Source organism: Oxyura jamaicensis, chromosome 10 (assembly GCF_011077185.1).
Source record: "Oxyura jamaicensis isolate SHBP4307 breed ruddy duck chromosome 10, BPBGC_Ojam_1.0, whole genome shotgun sequence".
In the NCBI taxonomy this organism is placed as follows: domain Eukaryota; kingdom Metazoa; phylum Chordata; class Aves; order Anseriformes; family Anatidae; genus Oxyura; species Oxyura jamaicensis.
In genome coordinates, this window is record NC_048902.1 from 20782376 (window position 1) to 20796783 (window position 14408).

The 14408-nt window shown below is 56.7% G+C and overlaps 1 protein-coding gene and 1 long non-coding RNA gene across 9 annotated transcripts in view; one reads left to right on the forward strand and one right to left on the reverse strand.

The window, feature by feature from the left end:
• Nucleotides 1-14408, forward strand: part of LOC118172149 — a 25156-nt gene continuing 10748 nt past the window's right edge. Inside the window, exons 1-3 of the long non-coding RNA XR_004753565.1 lie at nt 1-11; nt 6143-6148; nt 6431-6441. This is a non-coding gene — a long non-coding RNA (uncharacterized LOC118172149). The remainder of the gene's footprint in view (nt 12-6142; nt 6149-6430; nt 6442-14408) is intronic.
• The window catches only part of TLE3 (TLE family member 3, transcriptional corepressor), a 22180-nt gene continuing 19901 nt past the window's right edge, over nt 12130-14408 (reverse strand). For all 8 annotated transcript variants that reach the window (XM_035335901.1, XM_035335899.1, XM_035335900.1 and 5 more), the window contains exons 16-18: nt 13986-14136; nt 13529-13605; nt 12130-13407 (exon numbers count right to left, since the gene is read on the reverse strand). In XM_035335901.1, coding sequence (XP_035191792.1) covers nt 13300-13407; nt 13529-13605; nt 13986-14136 — 336 coding nt within the window. In that variant the 3' untranslated portion in view covers nt 12130-13299. The remainder of the gene's footprint in view (nt 13408-13528; nt 13606-13985; nt 14137-14408) is intronic.

Sequence of the window (14408 nt, forward strand, 5' to 3'; positions counted from 1 at the left end):
CAGCGGACCCAGTGTTTATTTGACCACCGCTGAAATAAATAAATTTGCTTTAGACAAACACGCAAGGGCCTGGAAATTTCCCTGAGAACGCGGGGCTTGGCAGGCGTCTGGGTGGGAATTTTCAAGAGCATCAAGGGCCGGGGACTACAGTGGGGCTTTTGAAGTGCTTTTTCCACATTTTATGAGCCCAAATGAGGATGAAACTAAAATGACATGAAGAAATAATCCTCCATTCAGCCCTGAAAGGATTATTCTAATTACTTTGATTATTAAAGATCAGACAGATTTTTTTTTTTTTTTTTTTTTTTTTTTTCAGCGTATGAGCATAAGTAAACCAACCCAGAAATACAAATCCTCGCTGGGAATTGAAGAACGTCTTAAGTAAACAGAGGGAACAAATGGGTTGTGTGACAGATATACAGGGCTTCTGTCTGCAGCGCAATCAGCCGGCCCTGCCACTGCCGTGCCGGGGGCCCGGCTTTTGTGCCCGCCTGAATAGGGGCTAAATATCCCTTGAAATCAGAACTCTTTGGCTGCGCGAGTGGAGGGGCCGCAGTCTTGCTCTTTTCAGATGCAAATGCAAGTGGTTTTCTTCTTTATCTCGCTGGTAAGATGGTGGTGTCAAGCTGGGCCTAGATGAATAAAACGGAGAATTTATGCTTTATTGAGATCTATTTTTCTCCCTAAGCCCCATTCCCCGCTCCCTGCCTGTGCCGGGGAGGGGGAGCACAGATGGTCCCTCCTGACCCGCTATTTATCATCCCGGCAAAAGCTTACTCAGTGTAATGCTCCGCAGCAATTCATTTAAGGACTCTGTTTGTTTCTGCTGATGAGGACTGTTAATTTGCACAGCAGTCTCATTAGGCCTAAACCACCAATTAATTTCTTTTGTTCTCATTAAATGCCTGATTCCGAAACATTTCGGCGCCGACAAGGGGCGGCCGGGCACTGCCACACAGCCACCCCGGCGGAGCTGCTCGGGGTGCCTGGACCCACCTTGCCCGGCCCCCGATGGGCACCCCGAAACCTGCTGGGCACCCCAAGACCTGCTGGGCACCCCGAAACCTGCTGGGCACCCCACTGTCTACCAGGTACCCCAGAACCCCGGGCATCCTGCTCCTGTGGGCACCCCGGCACCGCAGGCACCCCATCACCTGCCCAGCACCTTGGCACCGAAGGCACCCCAACATCCACCACCTCCGGGCACCCCACCACCTCCGGGCACCCCAACACCTCCGGGCACCCCACCTGAGCCCAGCAGCGAGCCATGGCAGCCAGCCCACGGGCCCAAGCCGAGCGTTTCGGCAGGCATTTCACCACGCTGAAACCGAGGGACTGGTGTCTGCGCACCATTATGGTTTCGTCTGATTATGGGTGCGTTCAGGCCAAGAATATCTTGTGGCTTGTGTTTTCCAGCTTGGTCACACAATTTGCAGCCGCATTGAAGAGTCCTTGACTGTCTCTTAGCAATTTAATGCCAGAAAGTGTCGGCTTTTGTCTGACGGTGATGCTAGGGCAACTACTTAGCCTCGTTTGACATTCCTGCAGTTCAAGCTTTCTTTGGAGAATAAAACACCCAAGGTGAGGTTACAAAATGGCTCGCCTTTTACAAAAATAAAAATAAAAATCCGACAGGGTGGAGATAACCTCTTTGCGGCAGCCTTGCATCCAGCCCTGCTGCCATCCAGCTGCTTTCGGGAATAATGGGCTCGGGCTCCGAGTACTGCTGGAATCCATTTTCACGTGGCCATGGACGCACATTCAGGCCCTGCTGCTCCTTTCACGCCGCTGCTCTGGGAGGGAGCACGGGGGACACCGGCCCCGTCCCAGCACCGTTGGTGTGGTGCTGGGGCTGCGAGCACACGAGGCTGAGCCGTGCCCTGCAACGCGCTCGCATTTTTCCTTCCCCTTCTTCCTCCCAGCCGCGGTGATGCTGCGCTTGGCTGCATAAATATTTTCTTTCCTTTGCTGTGCACACTTTTGTTCTTTTCCCAGCAGTCAGAAGAGCTGGTGCGCAGAGATAAAATGCGAGCGGGGAGAGCACAGCCCTCGTCTGTCAGCTCGGGAGCCCAACAGATTGCCCTTTGTCTCGCCTCGGGCGCAAACACTGATTTTGTCCATCGGTCTCGGTGACACATCTGGTTTTTTAGATGCTGCTGGTCACTCCGCGGTGGTGGAGGGGGGATGGCTGTGGCACCTTCAGACCCCGTCAGCCGGGGCATTGCCCGTCAGAGACCTCCGTGCTGGGGACAACGCGGTGCGAGAGCTGCGACGTCCCTTTCAAAGCCATGCTGGGAGAGGCTTGGGTTGGGGGCTGCTGGCACCATCCCTCCCCGGGGTACCTGGAAGAGGTCCCTTGTTTGCAGCAGCTCCCCACGGCCTGGCTTTTGGTGCTTTCCTGGTGCCTTTTTTTTTTTTTTTTTTGGTGCTTTTCCAAATCTTCTCCCCAAAAAAGCCATCCCTGCTCCGTGCAAAGCCAAGAGCACCTGGAGTGGCATCCTCTGCCCCAGTCCCTGGCTCAGGGGTCAGGAGCTGCAGGTGAGCGCTGCGCCCCGGGGGTGCTGGTGCCATCACAGCATCAAAAGAGACACCCCGGGTGAGTTCCCCTTTGCCAAACAGCAAGCACATTTTCATCAGGTTCACATCAAAGGGCAGATGTTTATTTATTTTTAATGAATTTGGGGAAGGATAAGTGGGGAAGCCGAGAGAAACAAGTCCCAGAGAGGCAGGTGTGGGCACACATGGGCCAGGTGAGTCTCCCAGTACCATGCATCCCCCCAAAGCATGTGCCTGGCCCAACCCAATTAACCTTAATATAACGCTGTCCTCAGGTGGCTAGCCATTAGCAGTCAATTAAGAAGAGCTGCGCCTAGGTATAATTACCACCAGACAGGGCTGCAGGAAGGGGATGTCCCTGGAGGGGGGGCTGTGGTCACAGCCCCAGCCTCATGCCAAGGTGGGTTCAAATGCTATGGGTGCTCCTAAATAACAATTGCTCATTGTGTTTGCTGGGCTGGCTGTGATTTATGGGGTCACCGTGGTCCCGTGGCATGAGCAAACATCTGCACGGTGAGCCTGGCAGCGCCAGGATGGAGCTCGGCACCCTCTGGCCCCAGCACCCATCCTGCGTGGTGGGTGCCGATGAGACCCTGCGGGGGGCAGCCGGCCCCGGGGGCTGCCCACGCTCACTCCTGGGGGCTCTCCTGGTGGAAAGCAGTCGGTAAGGTGTGCAGCGGGGATGGCTTGCAGGCGTTAAGGGCGATTTGCATCCATCTCCGTTACCTGCAGGAAGGGCACAATGATCCCTGAAGAGGGCTCGTGTTGGGCTGCACCGCCCTCCTTCCCTGCGCTTCCTGCGCCTAACGAAGACGGATGGATGTTATGGGGTGAGCGTTATTGCAGTGTGGAGGAGAAATTCCCCCTCCCCAGGCCCTGGCTGGGTGCCTGGAGGACAGGCAGTAACCCTCCCCTTGCTGTGCTGCCCTCGCTGCTGTGCTGGGTGTCCCTGCGAGGGTGCTGGGGGCTTCCCGAGAGATCCAGGGGCTGGCTGCTCCCTGTGCTGTGCACAGGGCTTGTCTTTTATTCCCTGCGAGCTGCTCTCCTGGCCCCGCTGCTGGCTTTGCTGCAAGCTCTTGTGAGTCACTGCTGCAAGCATCTGCAGGTGTCGGAGAGAGACCTGGTGCTTGCCCAGAGGACAGCAGCCTGGGGCTGCTCTCAGGCGGCACCGGGAGCCGGGGAAGGAGATGGGGAACCCAAATCTGCAAATTGGGTGGATTCAAGGAATAGTGGAGGCCAGCTGAGAAAAACCATTCGGAGCAGGACGTCGTGGTGATGTGTTCCTGCTCTGGGTGAGGGGGAAGCGAGGGCTGGGGCGGTGGTTGGTGATGAAGGAGTTCCGGCTCGCACGGACGTTGGGCACTCGCTAACCGCGGGCGTTTGGAAATCAGCGGGTCTGGTTAAGCTGCTCTGAGGAGTTCTAAAACGTCTGCTCAAGGAGAGCGGCCGGGCCGTTAATGTTGATTTTCAATAAGTCTTTGAACACCGGGGTGGTTCCAGAGGGCTGGGGGAAAGCTAATGTTGTGCTGGTATTTTAAAAGGGCAAACAAGATGACCCAGGTAATTACAGGCCTGTCAGCCTGACATCGATCCCGGGAAAAATAATGGAGCAGCTGATACGGGACTCAATTAATAGAGAATCAGAAGAGGACAGTGCAATTAATGCCAATCAGCGTGGATTTATGGGAAACAGCCCCTGTCAAGCTCTTGTGATATCTCTTTGATGAGATTATGAGTTTGGTGCCTAATCATAAACGTCGAGGCTGCGTGTTCCTCAATGTCACCCAACGCGAGGGCGCAGAGAGCACAAAGCCCAGCGGCATGCGGAGGGGCTGCCGCAGGGCTGCCCCCCCTCCGGGGAACACCAGGCTTTCCAGTGGGACCCCCGTGTGATGGTGCTGGGGACGTGGGACACGGCCACCAGGGACCCGGAGGAACGATGGGCATCGCTCCTGGGGTCGGCAGGATGAAGGGGACGGCACGTGGGGAGGGAAGGGGTGGGTGAGCTGGTGCAAACCTTGTGCATTTCCACCAAAAAAAAAAAAAAATGAAAACAAAACAAAACCCTGCCTGCAGGACCAGAGGCAGGTCGGGGCGGTGGGACCAGGGCAGGTCAAAGCACCTCTCCAGGAGGCTGGCCTGTTTGAACAGCAGGGCTGGGCTGCTGAGCGAAGTGCCCAGCTAGGAGGAAGCAAGCACAGTGCTTTATTTAACCCTCCTATCAACCTTTGAAATCTCATACTGTTTTTAAGTTTAAAAATCCGGGGAAAAAAATGTAACTGCAAAGGCTAAATTTCATTTTTAACCTACCATGTCTAGAAAAACACACGAGCATCTTCCAAAGAAAATCCCTGTTCCTATTTCCAGGCAGATGTGACCGTCTGTATGTTACCAGACCCCTGGGGCTTCTGATGCCCTTCCCATCCCGGGCCTGCAGCTGGGCTGCTCCTGGCACACGGCACAGGTGGGGGGTTGGAAATGAGGATTTGGGGTCTGTGGGGCCGGGCTGTGCTGCAGGACCACGAGCACGGGGCCCTCGGCACGTTTGTCCCCGCAGATCGCCCTCGCCAGCTCCCGCCACGCACTTCTGGGGAACCTCTTATTTAAAGTATGAGGCAGGTTATAAAAACGTCAGCGGTGATTTTTAACTGTCGTTAAAAATTTACAGTCAGGACAAAATGCAAAGGACGGAGTGCTGGGGGGGGGGGGGGGGCCCCCAAACCCCCGCTTTTTAAGCCGGGTCTCTCCATAAATTAAAGAGATTTGCTTTTGAGGGTGGTCCGCGGAGCTGTGTGCCAAAACGGTGGGTGCTTCAAGAGAGAGGATCATGAGGTTAAGTGTCGGGAAAGGGGAGGAGGAAAGTAACTTAGTTCAGAGAGCCGCAGGGAGAGGTGCTCACACCGGCCTGGGCGTCCCCAGGGCAGGGCTGGGATAATCCCGGCCGCTGGCGTGCGGAGCCGTGCTCCTGCTCTGAGGAATCTTCTGGTTGCTTTGGGGGATTACCGGGACGCTGGGGGCTGCGGGGAAGAGCTGCAAAGGGAAAAATGGTGTAAACCTGGTGTAACCCTGGTGTAACCCTGCCTAGCAGCACCGGGGCATCTCCCACCCGGATCCTGCACTGGGACGGGGACCTTTGGGACTCAGCAGGGGCGCAGCGGGGTGGGCGAAGACCCACGCAGATGAAGCGGCCTTGGGCTGCTCTTGCGTTTGCTCCCTGCCCTCCGAAAGCAGCAGGCAGGGTTTTATGGCTCAGGAGAGCTCCTGAGCAGTTTATTAGCTGGGTTGATTGCTTTTCTGTTTGGATGGCTCCCGTTCCCTGCAAGTTATTTATCACAGGAGAGAGAAAATCTCCCTGCAGCCGGGCGGAGGGGTGCGGGCAGCCCCTCGGTGCTGGCAGAGAGGTGCTCGGGGGGAGCGGCGACCTCCAGCACGGCCAAACCCGGGATAACCAAAGAAGAACCTCAGGAGGAGCCCCAGGGACCCCAGGCCAGCAGAAGCAGAGGGCAGGGAGTGTCCGTGAGCCTGAGCCTCGCTGCTGGCAGCCCGGGGAGGGGGTCAGATGTGGGAAAGGCAGCTCTCCCCCCAGCCCTGGGTGCGCTCGGTGGGTGCCGGCAGTGTGAGCAGGGCCCCGCTGCCCCTTCTGCAGGGGCAGAGGCAATAATTCCCTGTTACTGACTGCACCTCCAAACCCCAGATTTGCCATTTTCTGCCTCTTTTACGCACCTTAGAGGACGGCCACCCTCCCACCGAGGCATGAGCCAGGCTGGGAGCTGCCGGCGCGCTCTGCGTACCTCCCCAGGTGGAGATTTTGCATTTTGTGCTCTGCCCTTTCTGGCTCCCGCTGCCCCCCCCTAGGGCCAGGCAGGGCTCCCAGCCCCGCTGCCAGTGCCCTGGTGGAGAGCCAGCCTGCTCCGTGCCTCGAGGGAGATGGACTCAGCCCTGCCTTGAAGATTTGCCCTTTTACATGGGTTTTTAATATCCAAACCATCTGGAAAGCGTAACGTGTGTGCATCTAGTGGCATCAATGGACGCACCGTCCCTTTCGTGAGCTGGGGTAGCCAGCACAAGACCTGCTTCCCATCCCCCTGCTCCCGAGCCATGTCCACCCATCTCCTCACCCCCCTGATGGGAGGCTGAGCCCTCACAAGGATGAGCAGCCTCCCGTGGAGGCCAGACCCGCTGCAAGCACCAAGTAGACACCGGGAAGAGGCACGAGCCCCTTCCAAGGACGTGTCCCCACTGCCTGGAGCAACGAGCGTCCATAAATACCGCATCTGTCAGCGGGCTGGAGCCCGCTGCCTCCCCCGGATAGGCTGCGCAGGGGGATAATATATTTATCTGCAAGTAAGGTATAAGGCCACGAGTCCGGAGCTACAAATCCTCACAAGTGAGTATTAATGGATTATGGCTCTGCAATCCGCTGCCTGTTCTAGTTACACAACAAAAATTGGGATAATAAAACAGCTCTTAGTGTCAAAATGTAATTAAACTGCTTCAATATGCCTTGAGAACAGCACAGCTGCTCTGCGCCGCCATAAAGCAGGGGAAAACTGCGGGGCCGTTTGCTCGGGTGCCTCGCTGAGAGCTCCTGGAGCCAGCAGGGGCTGCCTGGGGAATCAGAGCGGCCGTGCCTGGGGATGAGGCTCCGAGTGCCTCACGGGGATGCTCTGGGTCCGTGCCCACCCCACGAGGAGCAGCCGGGGGGGCTGAAGCCCCCAGGGGGCCGGGGGATGCGATGGGGGGACCCCCACCAGCCCCGCTCCTGCAGCAGGGGTCTGGTCCCCGGCGTGAGCGATGCTGCGGGGGGAAAGGTGAGCACGAAGTGAGCAAGGCCTTTCGGTGTCCTCCCGTTTAGTGCCTCTAATGGCTCAATGAACCCTTAATTAACCTCTCAGCAGAAGCTATCTGACCTGCACGCACGGAATACCAATTATCAGGTTATCCTCATCAGCCTCGTTAGCGTCCCAGGTGTGCCGGTGCCCCCCCCCCGTCGTGCCCCCATCCCCGTGGTGCCACGGCACGGGGACAGCGTGGCCGAGCCCAGCCCATCGGGGTGACCACAGCGGGTGCCACAAGGTGATTTTGGCACGGATTTTGGCACCGGCCGTGGCTCCTTCAGGTGCGTGCGTGCACACACGTGCGCCCTGCCCGCCGCCGGCGTTATCATCTCGCCCATCTTCTCCCCCCGGGGTGCTGGGGAGGGGGGTGGGCTCGGCTTTTATGTGTACCAATCCAAACTTTTGTTGTAGCAAAACATCGGCTGGTCAAAATTAGACTAGTTAATTCCAGAGAATTGTTTCATCTCGGCTCAACAGGAATAATGAATCTTTTTTACAAGGCGAGTTGGTGAGCAGCCAGCTTCCTCCGGGGCAATTCCTGTGTAGTGTTGATCCCACTGGAATTTACCTTGGGTAAAAAAAAAAAAAAAAAAAAGAGAGAGAGAAGAAAAAAAGGTTTAAAACTACCAAATGCTACTATTCATAACACCGCGCTGTTCAGCTCAGCCATTTACTGACAGCGTGCAGATGGGGCCAAGGCTTTTATGAAAATGCTCACACAACACTTTTCTCCTCAGCCAGCCGCAGCCTGGCAGCACCCGAGGTGCACAGGGGCGAGTTGTCATCCTCTGGGAGGCTGTGAAGTGCCACGGGCGCTCTCAGGACGCAGCTCTGCCTTTACCAATTAATACGCTCCCGGCCTCTGCCTCGAAGAGCAAAAGGGTCCCCGCTCGAGTGCTGGGTGTTGAACGTGCGAGCTTCTCCTGTGCCTGCTGATCATGGCTTCAGTCCCCAAAATCCGCTGAGGTGGTGGCCGTGGGCAGGGGGCTGGGCTCGCCGGGTGCCTCGGCGCAGCCAAGCCCTTGGCAAGCCCCCCAGGGGACCCCCACACACACCCCGGTAACCCTGGTGCCAACCAGTGCCGATGGCTTCTTCAGTGGGCCAAAGCCCTGCAGGGTTTTTGTTGTGGCGGTTTGCTTTCTTTTTTTTTTTTTCCCCCTTTATTTATTTATTTATTTAAAGAGGGATTAAGCCAAATTAGTTTTTATCCGTTTCTGCAGTTTTCCACCGGGATTCAGTGAAGCACCAGTGCCTGGGAACAGAAAACTGATAAACATCTGAATGCAGACGCTCTGAGTACTGTTTTATCTGTGCCATTTGAAGTGATGACACCCTTCAACCAGATAAACAAAGCAACGAGGAGGGGCATGTTGTTAGATGGAGTGTGTAACGAACAGAATACTCCCTGCCACATTACAGACAATGGTAATGCACAATCATTCATTATAACTCAATTACAGTAATTAAAACTGGTGGGATGCAGAGGCAGAACAGACGAAGGGAGTAGTGCCAACAGAATTTACACTCCGTGTCATCAGCTAGCGATAACAACAGCTGATGGTGTCCCAGAGCCTCCTCCTGCCATCTGTTCGGAGAGCCGCCGCCGCGGGATGGCACGAGGTGCCGCAGCAGCGCGGCGCACGGGGGTGCAGGGGGTGGCACGGGGCTCTCGGTGCCCGATGGTTGCAGGCACCAAGTGTGCTCGCTACGGGCACCCCGCTTTGTCCCCGGAGCCTCAGACGTGGTTGTGGGGAGAAGGAAGGGGACTCCCTATAATCCAAGGTGCGGAGAGGGCGGAGGGCCCAGCCTGCTTGGGGTGGGGTGGGCATGGCGCGGCACGGCGCGCTGCCGCACGGTTCATTGCGGCACGGGGTGGCACAGCACAGCTTCCCGACACCAACAGGAATACCTGGAGCTGCAGGGACCAGAGACACAGCATGGGAAAAGCCACGTGGCCAAAAGGCTCCTTGGGGACAGCGTTCCCATGGGGCGGCACAAGAGCCACGGCCAGCGGGGTTTCAGCCCACTCCAGCAGCCTGGAGCCAGGGGGTGCGTCTGGGCAGCAGCGTGAGCGGCCACCCACCCCCGTTATTTTCTTTATTGTATTTTTCAAGGCAAGCTAACAAGCTCTGCCCCAGCGCCAGGACCTGAACGCTGTAATTTGCTAATTATCGGTTACTCAAAGTGTAATTTCACCTGATGGCTGCCCCAGAAAAACGGGCTGGGGAGGAGGAGCGGTGCGGGCGCGATGCGTGAGCTACCTCCAGAGGGTAACGGCTGGGTTCAGCAGCTGCCAGGACCAAACACCCCAAGTGCCTCCTGCGTGGGAGCCCATCCTTGTATGAGATTGCTGCTGCGGTGCTCACAGAAGGCAGACATTAACGAAAAGCAGGTAACACAACCCAATGGGTGCTGCGTGCTGGGGACGGACGCAGCGCACCCGCAGCACGGCGCGGGCAGCTCCGGGTGCCCCACTGAACGCCCATGGGATCCAGGAGCCTGGCACCTGAGGTTTGCACCAGGGTCACAGCAGCCTCGGCCACTGAAAGCATTAAATGTCAAAAAAAAAAAAAAAAAAAAGGCCTTAAGAATGTATAATAATAATAAAAAAACAGTGTGCAGGGCTCGGAATACTTCAAAGTCCACACACCCGGCGCCTTGCTGATAACGTAAATGGAAATCGGAGAGACTGTGCCTGGCTTCAACACCTTCTCCGTCAGCACTTTTGGAAAGGTTGCAGTCAAACCAAATTAACTGCAAAGGGCAACAGTTTGCTGGGAACCGCTGAGAGCCGCTCAGCCGCCCGAAGGGGCAGCACCGGGTGCCCCCAGGCCGGGGCAAACCCTTCCAGTGCCGTGCGCCGGGCTCTCCAAAACCTGACAACAAAGGAGCTCTTGCAATTTTTATCTTTTAATGGTCCCCTGTGCAAGCCCCTCATTCCATCCAGCTTAAAATCAGCTTTAAATGCACTCATAACCATTTACCGCCGCACATTATCGGAAGGCCGGGCAGTTAGAGTGCTGCTCCTGCTTTTTATTTCTCCCTCGCAGCAGGCTCTGTCATGTTCAATCCATCACGGGCAGGGCCCTGCAGGACGGTGCGTGTGTCCTTGCTCAAGGAAAGCGCTTTGGCTGTCGGGGCGCCCGGGCTGGCAGCGGAGGAACGCGGGATGCTGGCAGTTTCGGAGCACACAGGAGCCCCCAGCCCCACGCAGCAGCGGTGGCACCGTCCCCACGTGGCACCCGGGGGGAATCCCCATCAGGCTGCGGGTCCTTGCTGCGGGCTCATGATGGTGAAAACAAAGCAGCAGGCGGCGGCTCCAGGCTCGTTTTGAGAAGAAAAAAGCGAGGATGAGATCAGGGGAGCCTCGTGGTCCCCTGGAGAGGTGGGGACACCCACGCAGGAGGCAGCAGAGCCCCGGTGGGCACGGCCACCCCATGCAGCATCTTTGGGGCACGGCGGTAACTGAAAGCATCCACAGCAGGATGAGAGGAGCCGAGCACCGGGGCCGGAGTTCAGCCGCTCCCACGCAGCACGGATCGTGGTCCCAGCCCACTTCCATGGGCAGTCGCATCCTGCAGCACCCCGAGGCTGCCGGGATGGGGTCCTGGGAACGGGCCCTCCTGGCAAGGGGGGGTTCTGTGCCCCGACCCCCCCGTGCAGGAACAAGAGCCTCTCGCTGTGCTCGTTTGCGTTTAATATCAACTCAGCGCAGGTTTTCAGAGGTCACGTCGTTTATAGACACTTGGCCTCCATTTGAGCTTCTTTACATTTACTTTTTATTCTTTTTTCTCCATTTTTTTTTTTTTTTTACAAAAAAGAAGTCGCAGTTTTTAAGAGCCTTACACATTCTGCTGCATCCTTTGGCGTGAAGTTGAGGAGTCTGCCTCGGCCGCCCTCCACCACGCGCCGTTCCTCGCTGGCGGAGGGTTTGCGGGGGAAACGGAGCGCCGATGGCACGCGGCGAGCAGGCAGGAGGGGAGCCGGCGGTGCCCTTAGGGCGGGGGGCAGCTCCATCGAGGTTTTCCGGAGCCACTGCCCCTTTTCTCGAGGCTGCAGACCAGGGGATGCTCCCGGAGGCTGTACCAGGGCTGGGGGCACGGCCGGGGGGACGCAGCTGCCCCCGACCCCGCTGGTGGGGCCCCACAGCATCACCGAGCCCGAGAGCGCACGGGGGTGATGGAAATGTTTTTTTCCAGTCCTTTTTCTCAGCCAAACCGCCCTTCGAGCCACCTTCCTCAAATGCAGTTTTAAAGAGCTTTTTTTCCTCCATTCCTTGTGGGTAATTAGCGCATGAGATCAATCCCATCTCCTCCGGCCGGGCGCAGCGAGCGCTAACGAGCCGCGCAGGGCAGGCGCGCTTTGCCGGGGACGTCTCCCTTGGTTTTGAACAGAAAAAAGGGCAAAAAATCTCAGAAACGCCATCCTGAAGGGGAAAAGATACGTTTTCCAGGAGATCTCCTTTCCACCCCAACTCCGCTCCCCCCGAAGCAGCCACGATGGCCAGGAGGGAGGCGACGCTGGAGGCACACATCCGAAGCTCACGGCCGGCCGCCGGCCTCTCCGTGGCACCCAGGGGCCACCCGTCCCCAAGGGGCAGCTCTCACCTCGACCCTAAGCGGGCTCCGACCAGGCTTAAATCAAAAAATTAAAAAATAAGCCATTAAAAAACGTAGTATAAAAATTCTCTTCCGTATGCTACAATACAGGGTGAGCACTTCTGCTACACAAATACTTTTATTTCCCGTTATTTTTTTTTTTCTCTTTTTTTTTTTTTTTTACCCTTTAGTACAAAATGCTGAAATGCAGGCCTGTGCGGGGATGGGTTTTGCTTCATCGGAACCTATATACCAGAAGACACAAGACCATATAGCCACAGGACCCTACCAAAGCCAGCCCCTTCCCCCCACCACACACAAACCCTACTTGTTAGTAAACTTTGCTTTAAAAAACTGTATTTTAAAGGTTATCAATTCTAATTCTTTACTTTCATTTGAATACAAAACACATAAGTTGCTATTATCTTTCGTGGCTCCCTGAGCTGAATTTACTATGCTTTCTTTGAAATCACTCCTCATTGCTTATGTCCGAAGACCAAGAAGGGCTTGAGCAGACGATTCCCGGATCACGGGCTTTCCCCTTTTCTTCAAACATACGAGCACAAAAATCCATATAAAAACGTGATTGTTTTTGCTGATGTCCCGTCAGTAGCTGAGGATCCGACCGACTTCACCGCAGTCCGTACAGCGTCCCAACACGACTAACACACCGAACAACGCACGTGTACGACAGTAGGAACAACTTTCACCAGTGGACATCTTTGCTCAGTCTGGTTACACGCTGCATGTCCAGGTCGCGTCCCAAACGGACGCTTTGGGGGGGGGGGGGGGGGACGGGGGGGGGGGGGTTAAGGAAAAAAAAAAACAAAAAAAAAAAAAAAAAAAAATTGCCACCACCAAAACCATCAGTGGAATACAATTACAGCAGACGAAAAATACACACCTAGTGTACCGGGAGGGGTCCCCCACCCTTCCAATGCTATTTACTAGTCCGGTATTTACATTTTTCACAAGTCTTATGCAGGATGCACAAAAAAAAAAAAGAAGTCACAATAAAAAATAAGTCCTGTATAGTGCCACCAAAGCGCAGACGGAAAGAACCAGGAAACCAAAAAAAAAAAGAAAAAAAGAAGAAGAAAAAAAAAAAACAACCCTAAAACCAAAACCAAAAATTCGTTTAGGGCTTCAATGTGTGCCATATTTGCAGACCTCCAAATAAATCCGTGTGTAATCCCAGGCCACCCGTCGGTGGCCGAGCCCCCGGCCGCTGCCTCCGTGCGCCGAGCCCTGCCACCGCCCGGCTGCAGCACGGCTCGCGGCGCCGCCAGCCCCGCTCCGCTCCGCGGCTAGTAGATGACCTCGTAGACCGTGGCCTTCTTGTCACCAGAGCCCGTTACGATGTACTTGTCATCCGCTGAAATGTCGCAACTTAGGACAGACGAGGATTCCTTGGACTGGAAGGAGCGGGGGGAAAAAACAATGGAAAACGGGTCAGCGTGTCGGAAGCTGGAAGCCCCTGGGACGGTCCAGGCGCTGCCCGCCCCCCTGTGCCCTCCCCAGAAAGCATCCACCCACCTGGAAGATGCTCGCTCCGTAGGGCGTCCTCCAGGCGTTGAGCAGGTTGTCCTTCCCCGTGCTCACGAACCATTTCCCTGCGGCCGGACGAGACGGTGTCAGCAGGGGCACGCTGCCCACCTCGGCACCAGAGCCAGACCCCTCTCCCACCCCTCTCCCAGCCCCAACCGGCCACGCTCAGGAAAGGGTTTGGGGGAAAACAGGGAGTTTTCGGACGCCCACCCCAGCCCTGCACCACGCAGCCAGCCTGCGGCTCGCCCGCGTTGTGGCAGCTCAGAACCACGACGTGGGGGAGCAGCAGGATGGTTCCGTGGCAAGAACCCTGTTGGCCCCCTCACCGGGACGCATCCTGCCGGCGGCCTCCGCGCTCAGCCCCCCCAGCACCAAAACCTCGAGCACAGCCCCAGCCCAACCCCGGGGCACCCAGGGGAGCGCAGCGCCCGCGGCCCCGACTCACCGCAGTAGGCGAACTTGAGGGAGAGGACGCAGCTCTCGTGGAGGTGCAGCTGGTACTTGTCGGGCTTGGTGTGGTGCAGCACTTCCACGTTGCTGCTCTCCATGCCCACCGCCAGCCACTCGCCCGTGGGGCAGTACCCCAGGGAGAAGATCTGCGGGGCAGACGGGTGCTCTCAGCGGGGTTTGCGTCTCTCCGGCTTTTGCCGGGGGGGCAGCGCCGTGCCGCAGCTCCCCCAGTTCTGCCCACCCCGCTCCGTTCTTTCTTTTTTTTTTCTCTGGTTGGTTTTAACAGGGTTTTGCTCGCAGAGCTGACAGCAAGGCCAGCAAGTCAGAAGAGAAACCACCTGGGGGGGCTGGAAGGGACGGAGCCCCGTCCTCCTAAATCACCGCCCGCCCCAGAGCTGGAACAGGGCTTGGCAAAGCC